The sequence below is a fragment of the Tachyglossus aculeatus genome, chromosome X1 (genome assembly GCF_015852505.1).
Source record: "Tachyglossus aculeatus isolate mTacAcu1 chromosome X1, mTacAcu1.pri, whole genome shotgun sequence".
Classification (NCBI taxonomy): Eukaryota; Metazoa; Chordata; class Mammalia; order Monotremata; family Tachyglossidae; genus Tachyglossus; species Tachyglossus aculeatus.
In genome coordinates this window covers 83,799,351-83,823,179 of record NC_052101.1, presented here as the reverse complement: position 1 = coordinate 83,823,179, position 23,829 = coordinate 83,799,351, and the positions used below count along the sequence as shown (strand labels likewise).

General features: G+C 43.4%; 1 protein-coding gene across 6 annotated transcripts in view; it reads left to right on the top strand.

Moving 5' to 3' along the window:
* Positions 1–23,829, top strand: part of CFAP92 (cilia and flagella associated protein 92 (putative)) — an 84,071-nt gene that overhangs the window by 7,845 nt on the left and 52,397 nt on the right. For 4 of the 6 annotated variants that reach the window (XM_038740824.1, XM_038740825.1, XM_038740820.1 and 1 more), the window contains exons 4-9: positions 5,593–5,646; positions 7,694–7,898; positions 12,359–12,487; positions 14,293–14,410; positions 16,393–16,517; positions 21,723–21,872. In XM_038740824.1, coding sequence (XP_038596752.1) covers positions 5,593–5,646; positions 7,694–7,898; positions 12,359–12,487; positions 14,293–14,410; positions 16,393–16,517; positions 21,723–21,872 — 781 coding nt within the window. The remainder of the gene's footprint in view (positions 1–5,592; positions 5,647–7,693; positions 7,899–12,358; positions 12,488–14,292; positions 14,411–16,392; positions 16,518–21,722; positions 21,873–23,829) is intronic. The other 2 variants (XM_038740822.1, XM_038740821.1) reach the window with 2 other exon arrangements.

Below are 23,829 nucleotides of genomic sequence, written 5' to 3'. Positions count from 1 at the left end.
CTTTTCTAAATGTTGGGGTAGATACAAGTTAATCAGGTTGGACACAGTCCCTGTCCCACTCACAGTCTTAATCCCCATTTTACAGATGAGGTAAGTGAGGCAGAGAGAAGTTAAATGATTTGCCCAAGGTCACACAGCAGACAGTTGGCAGAGCTGGGATAAGAACCCATGTCCTCTAACTCCCAAGCCCGTGCTCTTGCCACTAGGCCATGCTGCAATGTTGTGAAGGTTGAACCAACAGAACAGTGCTTCGCACATAGTAAGTGCTTAATAAATGCCATCATTATTATTATTATTATTAGGTGACAAATTGAATATGTGGGTTGAATGAGAGAGATGAGTCATGGAAAATGCCAAGGTTAAGGGCTTGTGGGACAGGGAGGTTGGTGGTGCTGTCTACAGTGATGGGAAAGTCAGGGGACGGACAGGTTTGGGTGGGAAGATAAGGGGTTCTGTTTTGGACATTTTAAGTTTGAGATATTCGTGGGAACACTAAACAGATGTTTTGAAGGCAGAAGTAAATGTGAGACTGCAGAGAAGGTGAGAGATTGGAGGGGAGAGATAGATTTGGGCTTCACCCGCATAAAGCTGGTACTTGGGAGTGAATGAGTTCTCTAAAAAACGGGTGTAGATGGAAAATGGAATGGGACTCAGAACTGAGCCTTTGAGGGAATCCCACCGTTAGAAGGTTGGAGGCAGGGGAGGAGCCCGTGAAAGAGTCTGAAAAAGAGCAACCAGAGACATAGGAGAACCAAGGGATGACAGTGTTAGTGAAGACAAGCTTGGATAATGTTTCCAGGAGAAGGAGTGGTCGATGGTGTTGAAGGCAGCTGAGAGGAGAGATCTAAGAGGATTAGGATGGAGTAGAAACTGTTGGATTTGGCAAGAAGATCATTAGTGACCTTTGAAAATCACGGATGGGGAGGGGCAAAAGGGAGGAATCAAGCATATTGAAGGGATAGGGTCAGAGGCACAGGTGGAGGGGGTAGATGGAGGGGGTAGATTTTGAGTGGTGGTGGGAGATCTCTTGAGATATTGCTGGGAAAGATGGGATAGTTGAAGGGGCAGGAGGAGGGAGGCACTGGAGAGGAGCAGGGGAAATTTTAGGGTGATCATGCTTTGCATTTCCTTTTAGTCTGTGAAATAGATGGCAAAGTCACCAGAGGAAAGAGATGGGGAGGCAGGGGATCAGAGGGTTTAAAGAGGGAGTTAAAAGTCAAAAACATTTGGCACCTAAGGGAGACATATTGCTGTTGGGCAGTGTTACAATAGGTGAAGAGTTGAGTCAGACTAATTTGGCTTGATGTCTGGATTGCTGCCAGCAGTGCTCCACAGCTTGAGCACACGAGCCGAGGAAATGTATTCTGAAAGTGATCCAGGGCTGGTACGAGATAGAGGAATGAGGTGCAAGGAAATTGAGGCCAGTGGAGAGGGCAGAGTTGAGGGCATAGATTTGTGGTCGAGAGAGAGTAAAGTGGGTAAGGAGACCAAATGGGGCATGAAGACTTGGGCTAATCAGAGGGGTTTGAGAGATTGGAGGTCTCTTAGGGAGAAATGACGGTTTTGTGGGCAGAGGGTGTAAGGGAGAGAAGCTAGATCAGGCGGTTGTAGTTGTAGTGTGGGACTTCAGAAGTGGTGGGGTTAGAGTGTACATTGAGTAGTGATAATGAGATGAGCCATGTGTCCAGATTGGTGAGTGGATGAGATGGGGTGGAGCAGGAGGTTGTTGGAGTTGAGAAGTGAGAGGAAACAGGGGGCTGGGGTGGCATCAGGAACATTCATGTGGATATTGAAGTCCCCAGGGATCAGTGTAGGGCTGGAATAGTAATGATGGCATTTGTTAAGCGCTTACTACATGCAAAGCGCTGTTCTAAGCGCTGGGGAGGATACAAGGTGATCAGGTTGTCCCACGTGGGGTCACAGTCTTAATCCCCATTTTACACATGAGTTAACTGAGGCACAGAGAAGTTAAATGACTTGCCCAGAGTCACACAGCTGACAAGTGGCTGAGCTGGTATTTGACCCCATGACCTCTGACTCCCAAGTCCGGGCTCTTTCCATTGAGCCACGCTGGAATAGGAGAAAAGGAATGTAGGAAAGATACCAAAATGGTTCAGAATGTTGAAAATAGGGTCCAGGAAGTAGATGACAGTGACCGGTAATTGGAATGGGTGGCATGGCCTTCAAAGGAGGAGGAAGAGAGGGATGGAAGGGAAAGGCTGGTGCAAAAGCGACATTGAAGGGAAAGAAGCAGGCCAACTCTTCCCCCTTCCCCATAAGCTAAATTCCTTGAATTGTTTATGATCACCATATTTCCATTCACTCATTCATTCATTCATTCAATCGTATTTATTGAGCGCTTACTGTGTGCAGAGCACTGTAGTAAGCGCTTGGGAAGTACAAGTTGGCAACATATAGAGATGGTCCCTACCCAACAGTAGGCTCACAGTCTAGAAGGGGGAGACAGAGAACAAAACAAAACATATTAACAAAATAAAATAATTAGAATAAATATATACAAATAAAATAGAGTAATAAATATGTACAAACATATATACATACATACAGGTGCTGTGGGGAGGGGAAGGAGGTAAGGCGGGGGGATGGGGAGGGGGAGGAAGGGGAGAGTTAGGAGGGGGCTCAGTCTGGGAAGGCCTCCTGGAGGAGGTGAGCTCTCAGTAGGGCCATGAAGGGAGGAAGAGAGCTAACTTGGCGGATGGGCAGAGGGAGGGCATTCCAGGCCCGGGGGATGACGTGGGCCGAGGGTCGACGGTAGGACAGGCGAGAACGAGGCACGGTGAGGAGATTAGTGGCATAGGAGCGGAGGGTGTGGGCTGGGCTGTAGAAGGAGAGAAGGGAGGTGAGGTAGGAGGGGGCGAGGTGATGGAGAGCCTTGAAGCTGAGGGTGAGGAGTTTCTGCCTGATGTGTAGGTTGATTGGTAGCCACTCCTTCACATTGTGATTCAAGCATAAGAATATATTGATTGACCCCATAATATACTATCTTGATTTCTCTCCTATAAGTAGTGCTCATTATCTGCTCAAAGGTTTATGCTTTGTTTTTCCATTAGGGGCTAATAGATTTTGGTCACTTTTTAATGGTATTTGCCATCTGGGTTGGGGAAAGGGGTTAGAAATTTTTCCAATTTTCTCTTAAATTCTTTGTTGTTTTTATAAAGGAGAAATATTGTGATAACTTCCCATTAAATTATAAGCCCCTTGAGGGCATGGCTCATGTCTACTATATTGTACTCTCCCAAGTGCATAATATAGTGCTCTGCACAGAGTAAGTGCTCAATAAATATGATTGATTGATTGACAGTGACCTGGATATTGGGAAGGCCTCTTGGTGGAGATGTGCCATCAATAAGGCTTTGAAGCAGGGATGAGTAATTGTCTGTCAGATATGAGGAGGGAGGGCGTTCCAGGCCAGAGGCAGGATGGAGGCAAGAGATCGTTGTTGAGATAGACAAAATTACTCCTCAGGTACCTCAGCCCAGGGTAGGATGATTTTACTGTGGACCTCAAAGCAAGGTTTCCAGTCATTGGCAACTGTCTCTAATCCGCCAGAGTACTTAGCAGAAGTGCAGGATTGTCTTGAAAGCAACAACACTGCATGCCTCCTTCCCTGTGGGCTATACGTGTTTACCTTTCATGGAATTCACTCATTCCCTCATATTTATTGAGTGCTTAATGTGTTTAAAACACTGTACTAAGTGCTTGGGAGAGTACAATATAACAGTAAACAAACATATTCCCTGCTCAATGAGGAGACAATGAGCAATGAGCTTACAGTCAAGTATGTATCCTCTACTGGCATGATTCTTAATGTACTTCCAGTTGGTTAATGGTCAGGTAAGCCTCTGTGATTTTGAAGCCAAATTGGCTGAAACGTTTAGTTTCACCCTGTCTCTGTCCTTGAATAGGTTCTCCAAGTGAAAGTTGGGTCCTCAGGGATGTGGAGTGGGCTCCCTAAGACACAGGCCCATAGTGTCCTCAAGCCCACATGGAGTTTAGAGGGGCAGTTGGGGGTCATCTAATGGATGACCAAGTCCTGGCCCGGCAGGTATCAGAATCAGCAGGGTATTTTTTTAATGGTCTTTATTAATCACTTACTATGTGTCAAACAGTGTTCTAAGCTCTGGGATAGGTATAAGTAAATAAGATCAAACCCAGTTCCTTTACCTGCCCTGCATGGGGTTCACAGTCTAGGAGGGAGAACAGGTATCCTCACTTTACAGTTGAGAAAATTGAGGCACAGAGAAATTAAGTGACTTGACCAAGGTTACACAGCAAGCTAATGGCAGAATCAGGATTAGAACCCAGGTCTTTCTGATTCCCAGGCCCGGGACTCTCTACCAGGCTATACTGCTTCCCATTTGAAATGGCTGCCTTAGAGGTATAGTTGAGAAGGGAAATTTCTTTCAATCACTCATGTTTACCGAGTGCTTACTGTATGCAAAGCACTCTACTAAGCTCTTGGGAGAGTGCAATAGAGTACAGTAGACATGATCCATGCCCTCAAGGGGTTAGCAGTTCATGAGAAGCAGCGTGGCTTAGTGGAAAGAGCAGGGGCTTGGGAGTCAGAGGTTGTGGGTTTGATTCTCAGCTCTGCCACTTGTCTCCTGTGCGACTTTGGGCAAGTCACTTAACTTCTCTGTACCTCAGTTACCTCATCTATAAAATGGGGATTAAGTCTGTGAGCCCCACATGGGACAACCTGATAACCTTGTATCTACCCCAGTGCTTAGAACAGTGCTTGGCACGTAGTAAGCGCTTAACAAATACCATTATTATCATTACCACTGTCTGTGAACTTTCATAAAACACCATTACTACTGACTCACAATTTCATTTGTGGAAAACAGAGTCTACTGTAGTCTCTAGGGCAAAGCTTTCACAAATGAAATGTCGTATAATCAGAAATCACTTTCCCAGTGTATTGCTGTATCTCACAGATGGCTTTAGTACATTTTTAATGTTTCTATAATAGTGTTTTTTGTGACTTAAATGTTTTCGATAATAGTAATAATAATAATGGTATTTGTTAAGCACTTACTATGTGCCAAGCACTGTTCTAAGCACTGGGGGAGATACAGGGTAATCAGGTTGTCCCACGTGGGGCGCTCACAGTCTTAAACCCTATTTTACAGATGAGGTAACTGAGGCACAGAGAAGTTAAGTGACTTGCCCAAAGTCACACAGCTGATAATTGGCAGAGCTGGGATTAGAATGCACGACCTCTGACTCCCAAGCCCATGCTCTTTCCACCAAGTCAAGTTGCATTCATTAAGTTGATTGTAATATTTTAAAGTGTCTATTATGTGCTATGACCTGTGGGTAGATACGAGATAATGAGATCAGACTCAGTGTCTGTCTCTCATGGGGACATGGTTTAAGAAGTAGGGAGAGCAGGTATCTTATCCCCATATTACAGATGAGTAAGATGAGGTTCAGAGAGGGAAAGTGACAGGCAGAGCTGAGATTAGAACCTGGGTCTCTGATTTCACTTTCTCACTTCCTCTTCCTTATATTTTTTCTTTGCTTTTGTTCTGTTCTTTTTTCTTCCTCTATTTGACTGGGATTCCAAAGAAAACAATGAACCCAGAGCAGCGGAAGTCCAGCCGACCGTCATTGATTGTCGCAGTGAGTAAATATGCAATTCAAGGCATTTGACAGAACTGGAGATCTTTGTAAATGTGATAATTATAGTTGCATTGTACTTGTGGGAAGGGAATGTGTCTGTTTATTGTTATATTGTATAATCCCAAGTGCTTAGTACAGTGCTCTGCACACAGTAAGCGGTCAATAAATGTGATTGAATGAATGAATAGGGAATAGAATACACACACACACACACACACACACACACACAAAAAAAATAATAATAATCCCTGGTGTTATATGTGATCCCCAGCTAAGCATTCATATTTGAGTGCCTACTGTGTGCAGTTCACTGTTCTGCACACTTGGGGCAATATAATAGAAATGATTCATGACTTCAAGGAATTTACAGCCTAGCAGGGGAGACACATTAAGTAATTTACAGATAGCAGAGAAAGGAAAAGTAGATAAGTAAGTGTGTATTATATATGATGGTGGTAGGATCATTTCCACGTAATAAATTTTAGGGTTTTTCTATTCAGTAATTTAACATTTATTTCATGTCAAAATGAACCCATTACCTGTAGATACTGAAGTAAACCACACAATTAAATCTAGGAGCCAAAAGGTAATTCCCCTTGAAGGAGAAGAGGAAAAGAAAATAAATTGTAAATTGTAATGTTAAAACCTTGATTTTTACATATATAAGTATACAAATAAATGTAAATTGCTTTCTAAAGTATTTGTAGTAATTTTACAGTATTTTCACTTTTCTTGCCTTTTGTGAATACTCTTTCTTTCCCCCAGCATAAAAATCACACCATTTGACTCTGATTAGTCAATCATTTACTCATATATGATTGACTATAAGTGACTAAAAATGAAATTTACTCAAAGGCGTTGGACAGGTTGTGGTTTTTACTTGAATTTTTATGATTTCCTCAAACCCCAACAAATCCCCTTACTCTCTTTTGGATTCTCTTAGCCCTTTACTTATGATCTAAATATGTGTATGCTGCATGTTTTACCTCCTGATGCTTTGGTAAGTTGTGATTCCTTTAAGTTTAAAAGATGCTTAATAGTTTTAAAGATTCTGAGAGGAAAGTTTCTGTCTTCTCTCTGTAGCCTATCTAGTGTTTGACAAGCAGGAATATCTTTTGAAGTGAAGAACATGAATTTTGGGGGCTATGATTTGCTCAGAGTTTTCTCTAATTTAACCGTATTATTTAACAGAAGTTGGTTGGGGGAATAAAATCACTTAGCTGCCTTCCACCTGGGCTGGATTGGAAGTTGGGCAGAAACAATGGCTGGCTTAGCCCAGGAGAGCTGGACTAGCCATCTGCAGACATTTGGTCACCCTAAGGGAGGCTGCCCCCAATGCACGTAATGTTGTGCATGTTATGCAGAGCATACAGTATGATGTAATGTCACACAGTAGTCCACCTGAGCCCCCAAACCTAGAGTGCCCCCAGACTCCCTTACTTAAGAACTCTTGGTTTCCCCTCCCAGGTCTCTGTTAAAACACTTGTCATTTCCAATCAATCAGTCATATTTATTGAGCACTTTCTGTGTGCAGAGGATGGTACTAAGCACTTGGGAGAGTACAATATAACAGAGTTGGTAGGCACGTTCCCTGCCCAAAACGAGCCAACAGTCTAGAGGAGGAAAAAGACAATAATGCAAATAAAGAAATTACAGATATGTACATAACTGCTGTAGGGCTGAGAGAGGGGTGAATAAAGGGTGCAAGTTCAAGTGCAAGGGCAGCGCAGAAGGGAGTGGAACTCGGAGGAAGGCTGAGTGCCTTCAAATTTTCAGCTGCTTTGCAGCTGCCTCCTCTGACAGGGAACCCTGAGTACTTGCCGTCTGAAACTGGCCCTGAGGGGAGCCAGAGGATTGATAGATTGATTAACTTGAAAAAGCTGCAGGTGGAACTGGACTTTTTAGTCACGGCCCTTATAAGAATCAGCCATGGTTTAGTTGGCACTATGCGCTTCCAACAAACCAAATTACCAGTAACAATACTGACTTGCCTTAGAGAGCTATGGTTTTCCTGCAGTTAAAACCTTTTTAATGTTTTTTTGTGTAGACTGTGAAACCATGGTATGAAAATGATCAAATATGGGTATCATGGAACCATACTTTCAAGATGAATGTTACAAATGCCTTTTTGAAAAAGCTACTCTATCACAAAATAATCCTAAAAATATGGGATTCCAAGGACAAAGTTAATCCAAAGGTTACGTGTAATAGACCAAGAATTTCTGAACAGCTGGATGAACTTGACTGCACTGGTAAGTTAAATGTTCAAACTCAATTCCAAATGTGTATAAAGACATATAGTCAAGCTTAGAGTAAAAACCTGTTTTCTTTTATCAAATCGTATGACACTCATATGACCACTTTTTTATGGGGGACATCCATTGTTTTATAGTTTATCTCCAAAGGGCCTCACTAAGAATGCTATCCCTTGCATGTCTTCAGCATTTTGTGAGTTTGTCTACAGTTATTCAATTTAAGTATTTTTAAAGTGGTGGGTTGGGAGTGAAATTTTTTGTTTGTATTTTTAGAGAGTCTAGCAGTGTTTAGAGATGGGGAACCATTTCGTTAAGATGTCTTTACAGTTTTGCTATTGTGATATTGTGTTGCACTCTGAATTTAAGTTCTGGAAATAGGAAGATCTAGGACTGGTGCTCTGAACTTCATTTAAATACCAGCATTAATGTTTTGGGCTAAAGATGACAACTTTTGTTTGAACAGGAACTGAGTGTAACAGATTTTCTTATGTGTTGAAAAATGCCAAGTATTTGAAATTGTTTGTGAGCATCAACAGGACCTGGATAAATATATGATGGTTTAAATGTGATCACTTAACATTTTAATTTTGATATTAACTGTGACTCTCTATATTATCCTTTCAATTGCATGAAGTGGATAAAGAAGTAGAGAGCAAACACTTTATTACCTAAACATGCCTAAAGCCAGAAACCAGGGGAGGTTGTGTTCAGGAAAAGTACTTTAAAACTGACTGAGAGAGAAAGCTAAAGGAGAGGAAAACAAAAGCCCTGGAGAGTGGCATTTAAAAGCAGAACCATGAGCAAAACCAAGGGAGATGTGAGAATAATAATAACAGTGGTATTATTACTAATAATAATGATTGTAGTATTTCTTAAGTGCTTACTATGTGTTATGCACTGTTCTAAGCACTGGGGTAGCTACAAGATTATCACATTGGACACAAGTCCTTGTCCCCCCCAGGGCTCATGGTCTAGTTAGGAGAGAACAGGTACTGAATCCCCATTTTACAGTTGAGGGAACTGAGGCAAAAGAAGTTAAGTGACTTGCATTTGGTCACACAGCAGGCAAATGGTGGAGCCGGCATTAGAACCTAAGACCCCTGGTTCCCAGGCCCATGCTCTCTCTACCAGGCCATGCTGGGAGTAAAGGAAGGAAAAATACCAAGACAAAAACCACCAAAATGGAGTCTCAAACTGCTATAACAGCTAAACAGTGAAGTAGAGAGTGGAAAAGCAGCACAGATGAGCAATGGTAGGGCCCTGACAGAAAGTAAAGGAAACAAGAGACTAGAGTAAGGGCAAAGAATAGCCTGAATCTGACTTAGATACCTGGGAGAAAAGCTCACTGAAGAGAATGAACAGTCACTAAAACACATGCCTATCTTATGTATATCAGTGCCCTCAAGGAAACCAGAAAAGAGAACTGGGAACAATAAGGCTTTGGTTATAAAGCCTTATTGGGACAAAACTTAGTGGGGCAAAACTAGCATGATAAAGAGACACCATAGTCCTCAAGAGAATGAGAAACTATCAGTCAGGGCTCAAACTGCAGACAGTTTTGGCCACACTGGAGGGTGATAATCAACCAGTGGTTTAGGAACAGTGCCAGTAGGCAGTGAAGAGCCACACTAACATCTACTGAGAAATTGCGAGAAGTGGCTTAAGACATTATAGTACTCTTGAGGGGAATTGGGAGAGTGAAGACTTGATGTAACATCAGCAACATCCCTAGAGCATGAAGTGGTCCCAATCAAGGAGAAAGATGCTTTAAACTGAGACACAAAACACTGGGTTAAAAAACACCAGTCCTCTAGACTATTAGCTCGTTGAGGGCAGGGAGCATGCCCACCAACTCTGTTATAGTGCACTCTCCCAAGCGCTTAGTACGGGACTCTGCAGTAAGTGCTCAATAGATGTGATTGATTGAGTGATTGAATGGAGAATGAGAAATGTCATGCATGAGAGCTGTAGGCCTCCTCAGTTTTGATATCCCAAGGCCTTCAGGGAACTCAGAGGGAAGAAGGGTAACTGAGAGCATAACCTGGGGCAAAGTGCATGAAACAGTTAATCAGCGATGATTACTGACGACTTTGGGATGCAGAGCACTGTACTAAGTACTTGAGAGAGTACAGTACAAAAGAGGTGGTAGACACAATCCATGCACACAAGCTTAGTCTGGGGATGGGGGGGGGGTGGTGATAGGCATTGAAATATATTGCAGATAGGGGAAATGGCAGGGTATAAGGATATGTACATGAGTGCTGTGGGGCTGAGGGTGGGGTGAATATCAATTACTTAAAAGGTACAGACCCAAGTGCATAGGTGATGCAGAAGGGAGAGTGAGTAGGGGAAATGAGCACTTGGTGAAGGCTTCTTGGAGGAGATTTGATTTTAAGAGGGTTTTGGACAGTAGTGGTCTGCCTGATATGAAGGGAAAAGGGGAGTTCCAGGCCAGAGAGAGGACGTGGGCAAGGGGTCGATAGTGAGATAGACAAGATCGAGGTACAGTGAGTAGGTTGGCATTGAGGAGTGAAGTGTGAGGCCTGGGTTGTAGTAGGAGAGCAGCAAGGTTAGGTAGGAGGGGAAATCTGATTGCCTTAAAGCCACTGGTAAGGAGTTTCTGTTGGATGCAGAGGTGTATGGGCAACAATTGGAGGTTATTGAGGAGTGGGGAGACATGGACATATCTTTTTGGGAAAATGAGCGTACCAGATCAGAAACTATAATGGAAACAAACTAAGCCTTTAAAAAGACACGGAGACAATCTAAGTAGGAGGGAGAACTTAACCCCTCCTACTTAGATTGTGAGCCCCTTACGGGAAAGGGACTGTGTCCAACCTAATTAACTTGAATCTACTCCAGCGCTTAGAACAGCATTTGACACATTGTAAGCACGTAACAAATATCATTAAAAAAAATCAGTCACCTGGCTGTTGCAGATTAGCCAAACCTTAGAGGGAAAGGGTAGAAAATTAAGATCATTCATTCATTCATTCAATTGTATTTATCAAGCACTTACTGTGTGCAGAGCACTGTACTAAGCGCTTGGGAAGTATAAGTTGGCAATATATAGAGACGGTCCCTACCCAGCAGCAGGCTCACAGTCTAGAAGCGGGAGACAGACAACAAAACAAAACATATTAACAAAATAAAATAAATAGAATAGTAAATATGTACAAGTAAAATAGAGTAATAAATCTATATAAACATATATATAGGTGCTGTGGGGAGGGGAAGGAGGTAGGGTGGGGGGACGGGGAGGGGGAGAGGAAGGAGGGGGCTCAGTCTGGGAAGGCCTCCTGGAGGAGGTGAACTCTCAGTAGGGCTTTGAAAGGAGGAAGAGAGCTAGCTTGGCGAATGTGTGGAGGGAGGGCATTCCAGGCCAGGGGGAGGACGTGGGCCGGGGGGTTGACGGCGGGACAGGCGAGAACGAGGCAAAGTGAGGAGGTTAGCGGCAGAGGAGTGGAGGGTGCGGGCTGGGCTGTAGAAGGAAAGAAGGGAGGTGAGGTAGGAGGGGGTGAGGTGATGGAGAGCCTTGAAGCCAAGAGTGAGGAGTTTTTGCCTGATGCGTAGGTTGACTGGTAGCCACTGGAGATTTTTGAGGAGGGGAGTAACATGCCCAGAGCGTTTCTGTACAAAGATGATTCCAGCAGCAGCGTGAAGTATAGATTGAAGTAGGGAGAGACCGGAGGATGGGAGATCAGAGAGATCGGCCAATGGTTGGCTGATCCCCTTAGGAAATTGATGAGGTGGGTGAATATGGAGATAACTAGGTCCCTCACCACCACACACTAAACACCCCTGGCACCTGGTGTTCAAAAGGCAAAAGCAGAGGGCAATCTAATAGCCTTCTGGTATACACAGAAAAAGGCAGAGATGGAGCGCTGGAGGACGAGGAGGACAGGGAATAGGGTATCAGAAAGAAACTGGAGTGGCAGGGAATCCCTGGGGCGAAAGGAAGTGATTGGGAAGGAAAAGGAAACGTAATGAAAAAAGTCTTACTGATTGTTCCTCAGGCCTCAGCTTGTTTTACGCAAGAAATAACTAGTTTGGGTTGTGATTTGTTCCACAGTTCTTGATTTCTGAAATTGAAGCGTACTACACTTCACTTAAACATCAGTGCTTAGAACAGTGCTTGGCACATAGTAAGCGCTTAACAAATACCATCATCATCATAATTGAGTTGCAGGTTGTAGTTTTTAGGGCTGTATCTCACTTTGACTGAGGCAGTACATTTTACATGACAAGACTTCCGTGATCCCTCTAGGAGTTTGTATTTCAAGCCCGCTGGCCTTCAAAAAGAACTAGCAGCTCTTACCACTGCTGTCTATTCAAAGAAATAGTGCTATCAAACTAGCTCTTTTTTGGAAGAAAAATCCTAGCTCAAACAGGCAAATTGTAATTGGTATGATCTCTGGACTTCCTGTTCTTTGAAGTGCTTTTATTTCATTTTTTAGGAGTGGAATGTTTAGTTTCGAAGCAAAGAGAACTTTTTGAACAGCAGGAGCCAAAGCCCAGCGTTGTTAAAAAGAAAGATAGTAACGTATTCTGTCAGCCGGGTAAATTTTCAAGACACCATAGCGCTGGTAGGGTGAACATACTGCATTGTCTCCTTGTTTGCTTTCCCACTGCATGCCAGTTTCATGTAGCTTGTACTTCATTTAGCCTTTTTTTGCATTTATTTACCTTTCTATGTAGGGGAGGGAATTTCATTCCTTGTGTAGTATCATGAAATTTTTACTAATGTTATTTACAAAGTTTTGTGAAACAGTCAACTTGATAGAGAACAGTAGAGTAGGTAAACACGATCCCTGCCCTCAAGGAGTTTTCAATCTAGCAGGGGAGACAGACACTAAAATGAATTACTAACAGAAGGAAAACAACAGAAAATAAGGATATATACATGGACTTAAGTGCAAAGGTGACACAGAAGGAAAAATAGGGAGGGGAGATGAGAGATTAGCCAAAGAAGGCTTCCTGGAGGAGATAAGATTTTAGTAAGGCTTTGAAGTTGGGGAGAGTGGAGGTCTGTCAGATAAGGGTGCAAGAGTTCTAGGCAGGAAGGAGGTCGTGAGCAAGGGATCAAGGGTGAGAGAGATGAGGTAGAGACATAGTAAATAGGTTGGTGTTAGAGGAGTGAAATGAGGTGAGTTGAGAGTTGGGTTGTAGTGCAAGAGGGGCAAGGATAAGAAGGAGGGAGAGCCTTAAATCTGATGGTAAGGAATTTCTGTTTGATGCAGAGATGGATGGGCAGTCATTGGAGGTGTTTGAGGAGTGGGAAGATGCTTGCAGATTGATTTTTTTAGAAAAATGATTTGGAGAGAAAGACGTGAAGAAACATGCATTATGAGTTTGGTATTTCACTGGTAGCCAATAAAAGAGAACCTCTGTTTCACTAGTATACTTCCTGTGACTGTCTTAAAATAAAAACTGGCTTTTAGAAAGGTAGTTACAAAGAATCAAAATGGAAATAAATCATCTCTCTACCAGCTGTCCCCATCTTATATATTGATTCTCTTTTTCTTCTCAACTTCAGCTTGCACTCTTTGCACCTCTTAAACTCACCTGGTACCTCACTCTTGACTATCCTACCTCCAACCTCTGTCTCAAGCCATTCCCCGAACCTGGAACTCCCGCACCAGACCACACCTGGGCTATGGCCATCATAAAGCCCTCATAAAATCCCAGCTTCTCCAGAAAGCTTTTCCCAATTAATTCACAGCACCCAGTTTTGCATCAGACCAACACTCACCCTTAGCACATGGAGCTTGTGTGCTTAAATCCTATCCTCAGCACCATGAAAAAAGGTATATTTTTGTTTATTTTTTATTAAAGAGCTCCAAGGATGGAGCCTGTTTCAATGTTTTTATGACTCTGAAAGTGAAGAAATGCTTCCTGTTGTCAACTAAAATCTCTCTAAAATAGTGGCCATACCTAGTGTACAGCATGGTGTGACAATATTGTTCCTTCAATATGTAATTATTTATGTTCCCATAATGTGCAAAATCCAAAACTTTGCAGAAAATGTGATGAACATTGTCATTACATCTTCCTTTATATGCTTTCCACTCTGAAAAGCAGTTCTCTTCCTTCTCCTTTCCCTAAATTGCTTATTTTTGAAACATTTGCCAGTAAATTTAAAATTATCCCAACCTTATATGTGTGTTTTGGTAAGTTCCATTTTGATTTTGCTGATTGCATGGTGATTTTTGTTTTGAACTTTGGCCTTTTCTCAAATTTTTATTTAACAGGAAAGCTTATTTCATTTAATTTCTGATTTTATGGTTTGGAGTTATTATTGCAAGGGGTTGATAGATATCTTACAGTGCACTTATGAACAGCAATTAAAAAGGTAGCAATTGTATAATCTGCAAAGCATGTTCTAATCAAGTAGAGAACAAGGCTGTATCCAAGGAAGCTAAAGAATATGCGAATGAATCGACTCATCCTTCCAGTGCCAAGACTGTTACATCCTTGACTATGAAGGCAGATGACTTAGCAGTTATTCGGTAAGTATGCCTTCTGTTTACATCTCCGGGGTGCATTACTACACTTTTGATGGGGAGGAGGAACAGAGCATAGATTGAAGCAGCTCAACAAGGTAAAACCCATCCTGGAAATATGAAAAACAATGTATATTCCATTTTGCCAGAACACATGGTTTCATTATATGTTTTGGATAGAACATGTCAGAGTTAGGGAACGTTATTCTAACACATATGTACCTAAATAGTTGATCAATCAGTGGTATTTATTAAATGCATACTGTGCAGAGTACTGCTCTCAGCTCTTAGGGGAATACAATTCAATAGAGTTGGTGGACACTATCTTTGCCCGAAAGGAGCTTACAGTTTAGAAACCTTAATTTGCTGACTGCCCAGGGCTACGCTTGATCGGATTCAGAAACAGAAGGGGCAGTTTGGCTGATCTAGGGTAGTCCAACCAGGGACAGCCCATCCCAGGGCTTGATGATGTCCAGGATGCCCCACCCACCCACCTTCGTCCACCCCACCATCTAGCTAGTCACTCATAATAATAATAATAATAATAGTAATAGTAATAGTGTTAATCACTTACTATGTGCCAAGCATTGTTCTAAGCACTGGAGTAGATACAAGTTAATCAGGTTGGACACAGTCCCTGTTCCATATGGGGCTCACAGTCTTAATCCCCATTTTACAGATGAGAGAACTGAGGCCCAGAGATGTTAAGTGACTTTCCCAAGGTTACACAGCAGACATGTGGCAGATCCAGGATTAGAAACTCTCAGGCCCATGCTGTAGCCACTAATAATAATAATAATAATGGTATTTGTTAAGCACTTACTATGTGCCAAGCACTGTTCTAAGTGCTGGGGTAGATACAAGATTATCAAGTTGTTCCGCATGGGGCTCAGTCTTAATCCCCATTTTACAGATGAGATAACAGAGATACAGAGAAGTTAAGTGACTTGCCCAAAGTCACACAGCTGACAAGTGGTGAAGCCGGGATTAGAACCCATGACCTCTGACTCCCAAGCCCATGCTCTTTCCACTAAGCCACGCTGCTTCTCACTCAAAATCACAGCGATAGCTGTGGGGAACCCCTGGCTCCAAGTGACCTGAGAGAAGGGCTATTACCTAAATGACAAGTCTGTGAGCCCGGTACTTGGGGGAGGGCAAGGGGTGACTACAGGTAGGTATCCATTGAGGCTGCTCCAAGGACCAGAACTGGCAACCCTACCGCTCCCTCGTATCCCCATCACAGTTCTAGAGAGAACAGGACCTACCAACTGGTAGCTGGCAGCACCTAGGCCAGCAAACAAGACCTCCCTGCACCCCTCATCCACCCCTGACCCCAGCACTGCCCATGCCATCCCTTCCCTCTGCCCCCCACTCCAGAACATCATGACCTGTGAATGCCCAGGGCCCCAGAGCTCTGAGCCCCAGATCCACATTTCAGCTGTGGCACCTGCAAGAATGGGGGCCTGCCCAAGGCAAAGCTGCAGTCATTGGGGAGGGTGGAGTGGTCAGCCGTGGAGTGTGGGGACCTCCTGGGCCAAGTTGAACCACGGAGCAGTACCGGGCTGAAAGCAGACAGGCAGGCTAGGTAAAGGTGCAGAGGCTGGGCACACATTATGAGGGACATGGTAGGAGGGGGCCAGGCTCTTGGGAATGCCTGCTGTGCAGCCTGGGTTTGGCCCTGGATTTTGCCAGAACTGCCCTGTGACTTGCCCAAGGACACACAGCAGATGAGTGGTGGAGTCGATAGTAGAACCCAAGTCCGAAGCCTGTGTCCTTTCCACTAAACCATGCTCAGAGGGGCTTGGACATTGTAATAATATCTAACAGATAATTCTGGAGAGAGACTTGAAAATGTTTAGTGAATTATTTCATTCTTTGATCTAATAGAAGGATATTCCTTATTTAGCTGCTCTGTGGGTTTGGTAAATCATTCTTCAACATTAACATTGTTTTTTTTCTTTTACCTTGTTTTCCTGTCGACTCTCCAGTAGGAATGTTTCTAAAAGCTCAGTTGCTAAAAAGAAAAGTTTGATTTTTATCGACATAAAAAAAGGATCAGGTTTTAGCCGGTCAAAGCGGCAAAAGTCAGTTACAAAGATTAACAAGCAAAAAGGTGAGTCTGTGGAATGAAGTAGAAGAGAAGAAAAGAGATAGTGAAAATATCTCATCATATATGTGAGCTCTCATAGACCATTGACTTTCACATGGATTTTACTGCAGCTCAGAGTGGGCAGAATCCAGCCCACAACCTGGACCTGGGCCACCAAGTGATTCATTTGGGCCTGCCAGCCAGGTAGATCCAAACTACCAGCTGATTGGTGAAAGCAACTGTACTTTTGCTTGGGCTAAGGTCCTAACTGTCTCCAGGCTTGCTGCAAATGCAGTCAACAATCCCAGTGACCCTAGAATAGTGGTGTGCAGGGATTGCTGACTCTATCTGTACCAGTTTTGGAGGCAGTTAAGAACCACTGTGGGCAAAAGTACAGCCACTTCCACCATTTAAATCCCTTCCATGCATCTGGGTTGAGCACTGGAGTAGATCTAGGCTGTAAACTCACTGTGGGCAGGGAAAGTGTCTACCAACTCTACCATATTTTACTCTCCCAAGTGCTAGTTCAGTGCTCTGCACACAGTAAATGCTCAATAAATAGAATTGATTGATCCAAGATAGGTCAGGTAAAGGCCTGTGCCCCCCAAACCAAGAGATAGGGAGAGTATATATATTTTTGCCAGTTTTACAAATGATTCCTCACCAAGGCTCAGAGCAGTTGCCCCAAGGTCATCCAGCAGGCCAGTGAGAGAGTTGAGAGTAGAACCCAAGTCTCCTGACCCCCAGTCCCATGCCTTTTCCACTAGACCATATTGCTTTAATTATGCCCATTTTGCAGATGAGGAAATTGGAGTACAGAGGGGCTAAATAACTTGCCTATAGGCCGATGACAGAGCTAGACCTGGAATCTAGGTCACCTGACTTAGTAAGAGCTCAGTAAATTTGGTTGTTACTGATGTAGCAACAATTTAGCAGCAACAAAAAAGATTAACCTGTTTCTGGTTCATGAGGAATTATATGCAATTGGTTTTCTTGATTGATTCAGCAGAGAGAAACTGCAAATGACACAGGAATGGCACCCCACTTAATAATAATGATGGCATTTATTAAGTGCTTACTATATGCCAAACACTGTTCTAAGCGCTGGGGAGGTTAGAAGGTGATCAGGTTGTCCCACGGGGGGCTCACGGTTTTAATCCCCATTTTACAGGTGAGGTAACTGAGGCACAGAGATGTTAAGTGACTTGCCCAAAGTCACAAAGCTGACAATTGGCAGATCCGGGATTTGAACCCATGACCTCTGACTCCCAAGCCCGTGCTCCTTCCACTGTGCCACACTGCTTAACTTTTTTGCAATTTGACACCAACATATACAGACCACCTGCAACCCCACCCCTCTACATGCTTATTCCACCCTCATCCCTTCCAATACTGCACATCCTTTAGTCTTACAACTCCCTCTACAAGGGCACAATAAACCCTAATTCTTACTTCCCCTCCCCTCTCCCCTCCCCTTCCTCTCCAGCCACTTGGTTTTCAATACTACCTAACCAGGAACTGGTATCCCATATAAGGATGTGGGAGTTTGGTCCAGCAAGGTCACCCTAATCTATCCTTATCGAGGAATTCCAGTACTCTTAGCTCTTATGTGGAACGATGAATGTATTAGTTTATTGTCCAGCAAGGCTACTCTAATCTGGGTCACTGTTCCATGTTGCATTGTGGGATACTGTTTGGTATCTTGGCTTTTATTGCATACTCTGAGCATTGTTCATGTAGCAGTAGGGCTGTCTTTGTGACTTTCTGGTATCTTCCATGTATAACTTTGTTCTGTGCCTTCTCTTTATGCCCCATCTGTTTTTCAATGATTTCCCAACACTCGTTTTCCACCTGAACTCATGAAATGATGATGCGATTCCCACCTGACCAGATTTTTAGAACTTGCCTTCAACCAAAAATCGTTATGTCAATAAAAATAATTAAGCCAATGTCCATAAGTGGTGACTGCTGCAGAGGAAAGCTGTGGTTAGTGGGAAGTGCTTTTCCTTTGTAGCAGTCTCAAATCCTTCTATTTTTCCGTACTATTTGAGAGGAGAAGCATTCTGCCAGTAGAAGGCAAGAAACAGGTCTGGAAAAGTCCTGCTGAGCTTTGGAAATTCTAAATAGGGGCCTCTTTTATGGTATTTGTTAAGCGTTCACTGTGTGTCAAACCCTGTTCTAAGCACTGGAATAGGTACAAGTTTATTAGGTCGAACAGAGTCCCTGTCCTGTATGGGGCTCACAGTCTAAGTAGGAAAGAGAACAGGTATACCTGTTTTGCAATTGAGGAAACTGGGGCAAAGAGAAGTTAAGTGACTTCCTGAAGGTCACATGGCAAGCAATTGGCAGAGCCAGAATTAGAATTTAGGTCCTTCTGACTCTGAGGCACATGCTCTCTCCACTAGGGTGGCCCCTGCTTTTCACAGAACCTCCCTGATGTAATTTTTCAAGGTACTAATTTTTTTTTTCTTTTGGTGCTCATGTGTTCACAGTAGTGGATGTAGGTTTAGGGGCAGATAGTCATTCAGTAGCATTCATTCATTCAGTCATATTTATTGAGTGCTTACGCTTGGAAAGTACAATTCTGCAACATATAGAGAAAGTCCCTACCCACCAACGGGCTCACAGTCTAGAAAGGGGAGATAGCAAAACAGAACAAGTAGACAGGTGTCAGTACCATCAAAATGAATAGAATTACAGAAAAATACACATCATTAATAAAATAAATAGAGTAATAAATATGTACAATTATACACAATTGCTGTGGGGAGGACAAAGGGTAGGGCAGAGGGAGGGAGTGGGCGTGATGGGGAGGAGAAGGAGAGGATAAGGGGGGGCTCAGTCTGGGAAGGCCTCCTGGAGGAGGTGAGCTCTCTGTAGGGCTTTGAAGGGAGGAAGAGAGCTAGTTTGGCAGATGTGTGGAGGGAGGGCATTCCAGGCCAGAGGTAGGACATGGGCCAGGGGTTGACGGCAGGACAGGTGAGAACGAGGTACAGTGAGGAGGTTAGCGGCAGAGGAGCAGAGCGTGCAGGCTGGGCTGTAGAAGGAGAGAAGGGAGGTGAGGTAGGAGGGGGCAAGGTGATGGAGAGCTTTGAAGCCAATAATGAATGCCTTCTGTGTGCAGAGCATTTCACTAAGTGCTTGGGAGAGTACAGAAGATGTAGAAGAGAAAAAGAGGCCTGTCCATATGGAGTTTACAGTCTGAGAGGGGAGATAGACACAAAGTCATATACAGTTAAGAGAAAGAGGAGAATGGAAGTGTACATAAGTAAGTCCTTAAATAGCAGTAGAGTGGTTTTTAAATCAAAATGTACAAATGTCCTACTGGTGACTGAGAGTACAAAAGTGCTGAGTTGGTAGTTAATAGACTGTAATCCAGGAAGAGAAAAGATTAATCAAGAAATACCTCCTGGAGGAGATGGGATTTTATGGGATGCTTTGATGATGGGGAAAGCTGTGATCTAGCAGAAGTGAAGGGGTAGGAAATTCCAGTCAAGAAGAAAGGCATGAACAAGAGATCAGAGGCAGGAGAGTTGAGAACGAGGCAAAGTAAGAAGGTGAACTTCTCTCTAGATTGTAAACTCCTTGTGGGCGGGGATCGTGCCTACCAACTCTGTTGTACTCCCAAGGGCTTAATACAGCGCTCTGCATCCACTAAGAGCTCAATAAATACCACTGATTGTGAGCTTGCAAGTAACGAAGAGCATGAGCTGGTGAGGAGCAGATGCAGGGAACTGTCCTCTTACCCCCTCCTAATCCCTACCGCTCCTCCACCCACAACTTCCCACCACTGCTGCCATTGGAGAGCAGCAGCGGGGTTGAGGTGGGTCAGCCAAACTGGGCAAGGGAAGGGACCACTCACCCTCCAAAGGCACCGGAGGGAGCCAAAGCAATCCATTCCTGCGCTGGGAACAATTCACACTCGGGGGCAGGGTTCCAGGCGCTGCACACACTTATTGCAGTCCCCAAGAGAGCTGAAGGAAAGAAAGGTTCACCACCAACACATTTCAGATATGGAGCGGCCAAGAGGTGGTGATAAGGAGTCAGCAGGCATGGTGTTTTGCAACTCTGGCACTCACCCTCCCTCCATCATAGATGGAAACAACCAGAAAGAATTTTTTGTTTTCTCTATATCAGTCAATCAGTGGAATTTACTGAATGCTTATTCTGTGTAGAGCACTGTGCTAAGCACTTGGGAGGGTGCAGTAGTGTTGACTGACATGATCCCTGCCCTCAAGGAGCTTGCAATCTAGTGGGGGAGACACACTCAAATAAATTACAAATAGTGGGAAACATACTCTCCCTCTCCCTCTCCCTCCCCCCGTCCCCCTTTTACCTCTCACCCTCTGTCCCTCTTCCCTACTCCCTCTCCCCCTTTTTCTCTCCTCTCCTCATCCTCTTCTCCCTCTTTTCTCTCTTCTCTTTAAGTCCCTCTAGAAAATGGCAGTGCAAGTTACAATACTACCTTTAAAAGATTCTAATTCTTTGTACCTCATAATTACCTTTCCACAGTGAAGTAATGTGAGTTACTATATTTTTAAATTGTAAATTTCAATATAAATTGTGCAACTTCTGCTCAACAGTTTCATTTTGTTTGGCTTTTCTGCACAGAGTTTACCAACCCCCAACATGAAACCTGAGGATACCAATTCAGCTCAGACTCTCATCATTCAAAATTATTTATTGAAGGTCCACAATGTTTAGAATCTTGTACCAGACATTTGGTGATGTACAGAGAAATATTAATTAGAGATAGTCCCTGATCACAAAGAGCTCACATTTAGAAGAAGCTTCTCTAGAGAATGTGTGGCCTAGTGGAAAGAGCATGGGCTTGGGAGTCAGAGGACCTGGGTTACAATCCCAGCTCTGCAAGTTGCCTGCCGAATGACCTTGGGCAAGACACTTAACTTGGTGCCTCAGTTTCCTCATCTTTAAAATGGGGCTGAAAAATACATGTTCTCTCTCCCACTTAGACTGTCAGCCCCATGTAGGACAGGGACTGTGTCCATTCTGCTTATAGTGTATCAACCGCAGCACTTAGTATAGTGCTTTCCACATAGTAAGCGCTTGACAAATATCTGTATTAGGGGAGGTGACAGGAATATCAAGCTGCAGGCTTCATTCTCCCATCCTCTGTTCCTTTCGGGGGTGGAGTGTGTGTGCCATAATGCCTTATTATGCTTTATTATGTTCCCCATTGATTCTTACAAGTCTCTTCATTTTTCGCAGGTATCCTGCGATCTTCATTGAAAAGTAAAAAGATTCAGCATCGAAATTGGCTACTGTATGAAACACTGAATGAACAAATCATGAAGTCACTGCTGCCGAAGACACAGACTATCTTGTTTATGCAGCTGGTGCTCATGCCTCTTTTTGCTGGTACAATATTATAATTTTGAGTAGATCAGTCAATAGTTACTGTGTACAGAGCACTGTACTGAGTGATTGGGAAAGTACAGTACAGTAGAGCTGGTAGACATGAACCCTGACCCCTTGCCCACAAAGGGGAGACAGATAAGAAAATTAATTCGAGATCTGGGAAATGGAATATAAGAATTTTAAAAGATTATCCTTAAATATTTACTAGGTGAGGATTAAAATAATGCTCTGGAAGCCCAGTGTCTGCTCATAAAGCTCACAATCTTAATTATTCAGACAAATCAAAGCGATATAATAGTTATGGACCTCTCAGTTATAAGGTAGAGAAGTTCTGTCCTCTGGAGGCTATAAGGTGGGAAGGTGAGAAATTACTTGGGGAAGGCTTCCTGGAGGAGCTATGATTGAAGATGGGGAGAGCTGTGGTCTGTTGGACACGGAGGGGGAGAGAGTTGCAGGCCAAGGGAGAGGTGAGAATGAGGAACAGTGAGTGAGACCATTGTCTGACCAATAAAGTTAGCCCCAGCTCGCTCTCCAGCAATGGAATGGAGATGTAGTTTCTTGAAGGAAATGAGTTTTCACATACATACTCAGATACTTTCTTTAATATATTTGGAGAGCACAATTCCCCTGGTCTCGTTTCCCTCTTTTGATGGTTTCCCTCTTTTGATGATAGAATAATGTTTACACAGCAGTCAATCAGTCAATAGTACTTGAATGTTTACTCTGCAGCACATTGTGCTGAGTGCTCAGGAGAGTACAAACCAGTTAACAGACATGATCTCTGCCCTTAAGGAACTTACAGTCTAGAAGATGCAGCATCTTAGATTTACCGCTATTTCTTCTGAATCTGTGGATTAAACCTCTAGGATATCTACACACTTGTTTTGCCTTAATTTCCTCTCTGCTTCCTCCACTTGACCAACAGTTTCTGTTCAGTCAGACCCTACCCAGCTGCCAGTAATCCAAGGGCTATGATTTGTTCTTAGATTCCTTTCCTTAACGATTCCTCTTGCATTAATTAGTTCAAAAGTAATTGTGTGTTCCATAGAGTAAATTCTTCAGTGTACTTGCTTTGGATTGTTTGCTGACTGTTCTCCTTACTGTCATTTAAATTTGGCTGGTTAATATTTACAGCATAAATAATGATATCAACTTGATAAACAACCATTAGGACAGTTGTCAGCAGTGTTTTGGAATTAGAATAGGCACATGATTGTGAATGTTCTGTCATTTTCAGAACTTTAACATGCAGATCAAAACTCACCCATCCAGAAATGCACTTTTCCCCTTTTATGTGGCTTTCTCTCTCTCTTCACCTGGCAATATATTTTTCTGGTGCTGCCACTAGTAATAATAATAATAATAATAATGGTATTTGTTCAGCACTTACTATGTGCTAAGCATTGTTCTAAGCACTGTGATAGATACAAGGTAATTGAGTTGTCCCACCTAGGGCTCACAGTCTTTATCCCTATTTTACAGATGAGGTAACTGAGGCGCAGAGAAGTTAAGTGGCTTACCCAAGGTCACAAAACAGACAAGTGGTGGAGCTGGGATTAGAACCCACGTCCTCTGATGCCCAAGCCCAAGCTCTTCTCACTAGGCCATGCTGCAGTCTACTCTACCATGTGACCTTTAAACATTGTCCTTTGCCTCGCCTTTGATAGTAGTAGTAATAGTTTGATTAAGCATTTGCTGTGTTCAGTGCACTGTACTGTGCACTGGGAAAGAATACACAGGAGGAAATGGTCCCTGGCCCTCAGGATACTCAGTCTATAAATATAAGTGGGGAAGTGACAGACATGTAAAGAATGATGAAACAAAACACTAAGGCAAGATGAAGCAAATACATAAAGATCAGTAGGGTACTGTGGTCAGAAGAGCAGAATTTTAGGCTCCTTGCAACTCCAAGTCCACAGTCACAGCTGTGGCCACAGTGACCACTGCAGCAGCCTCT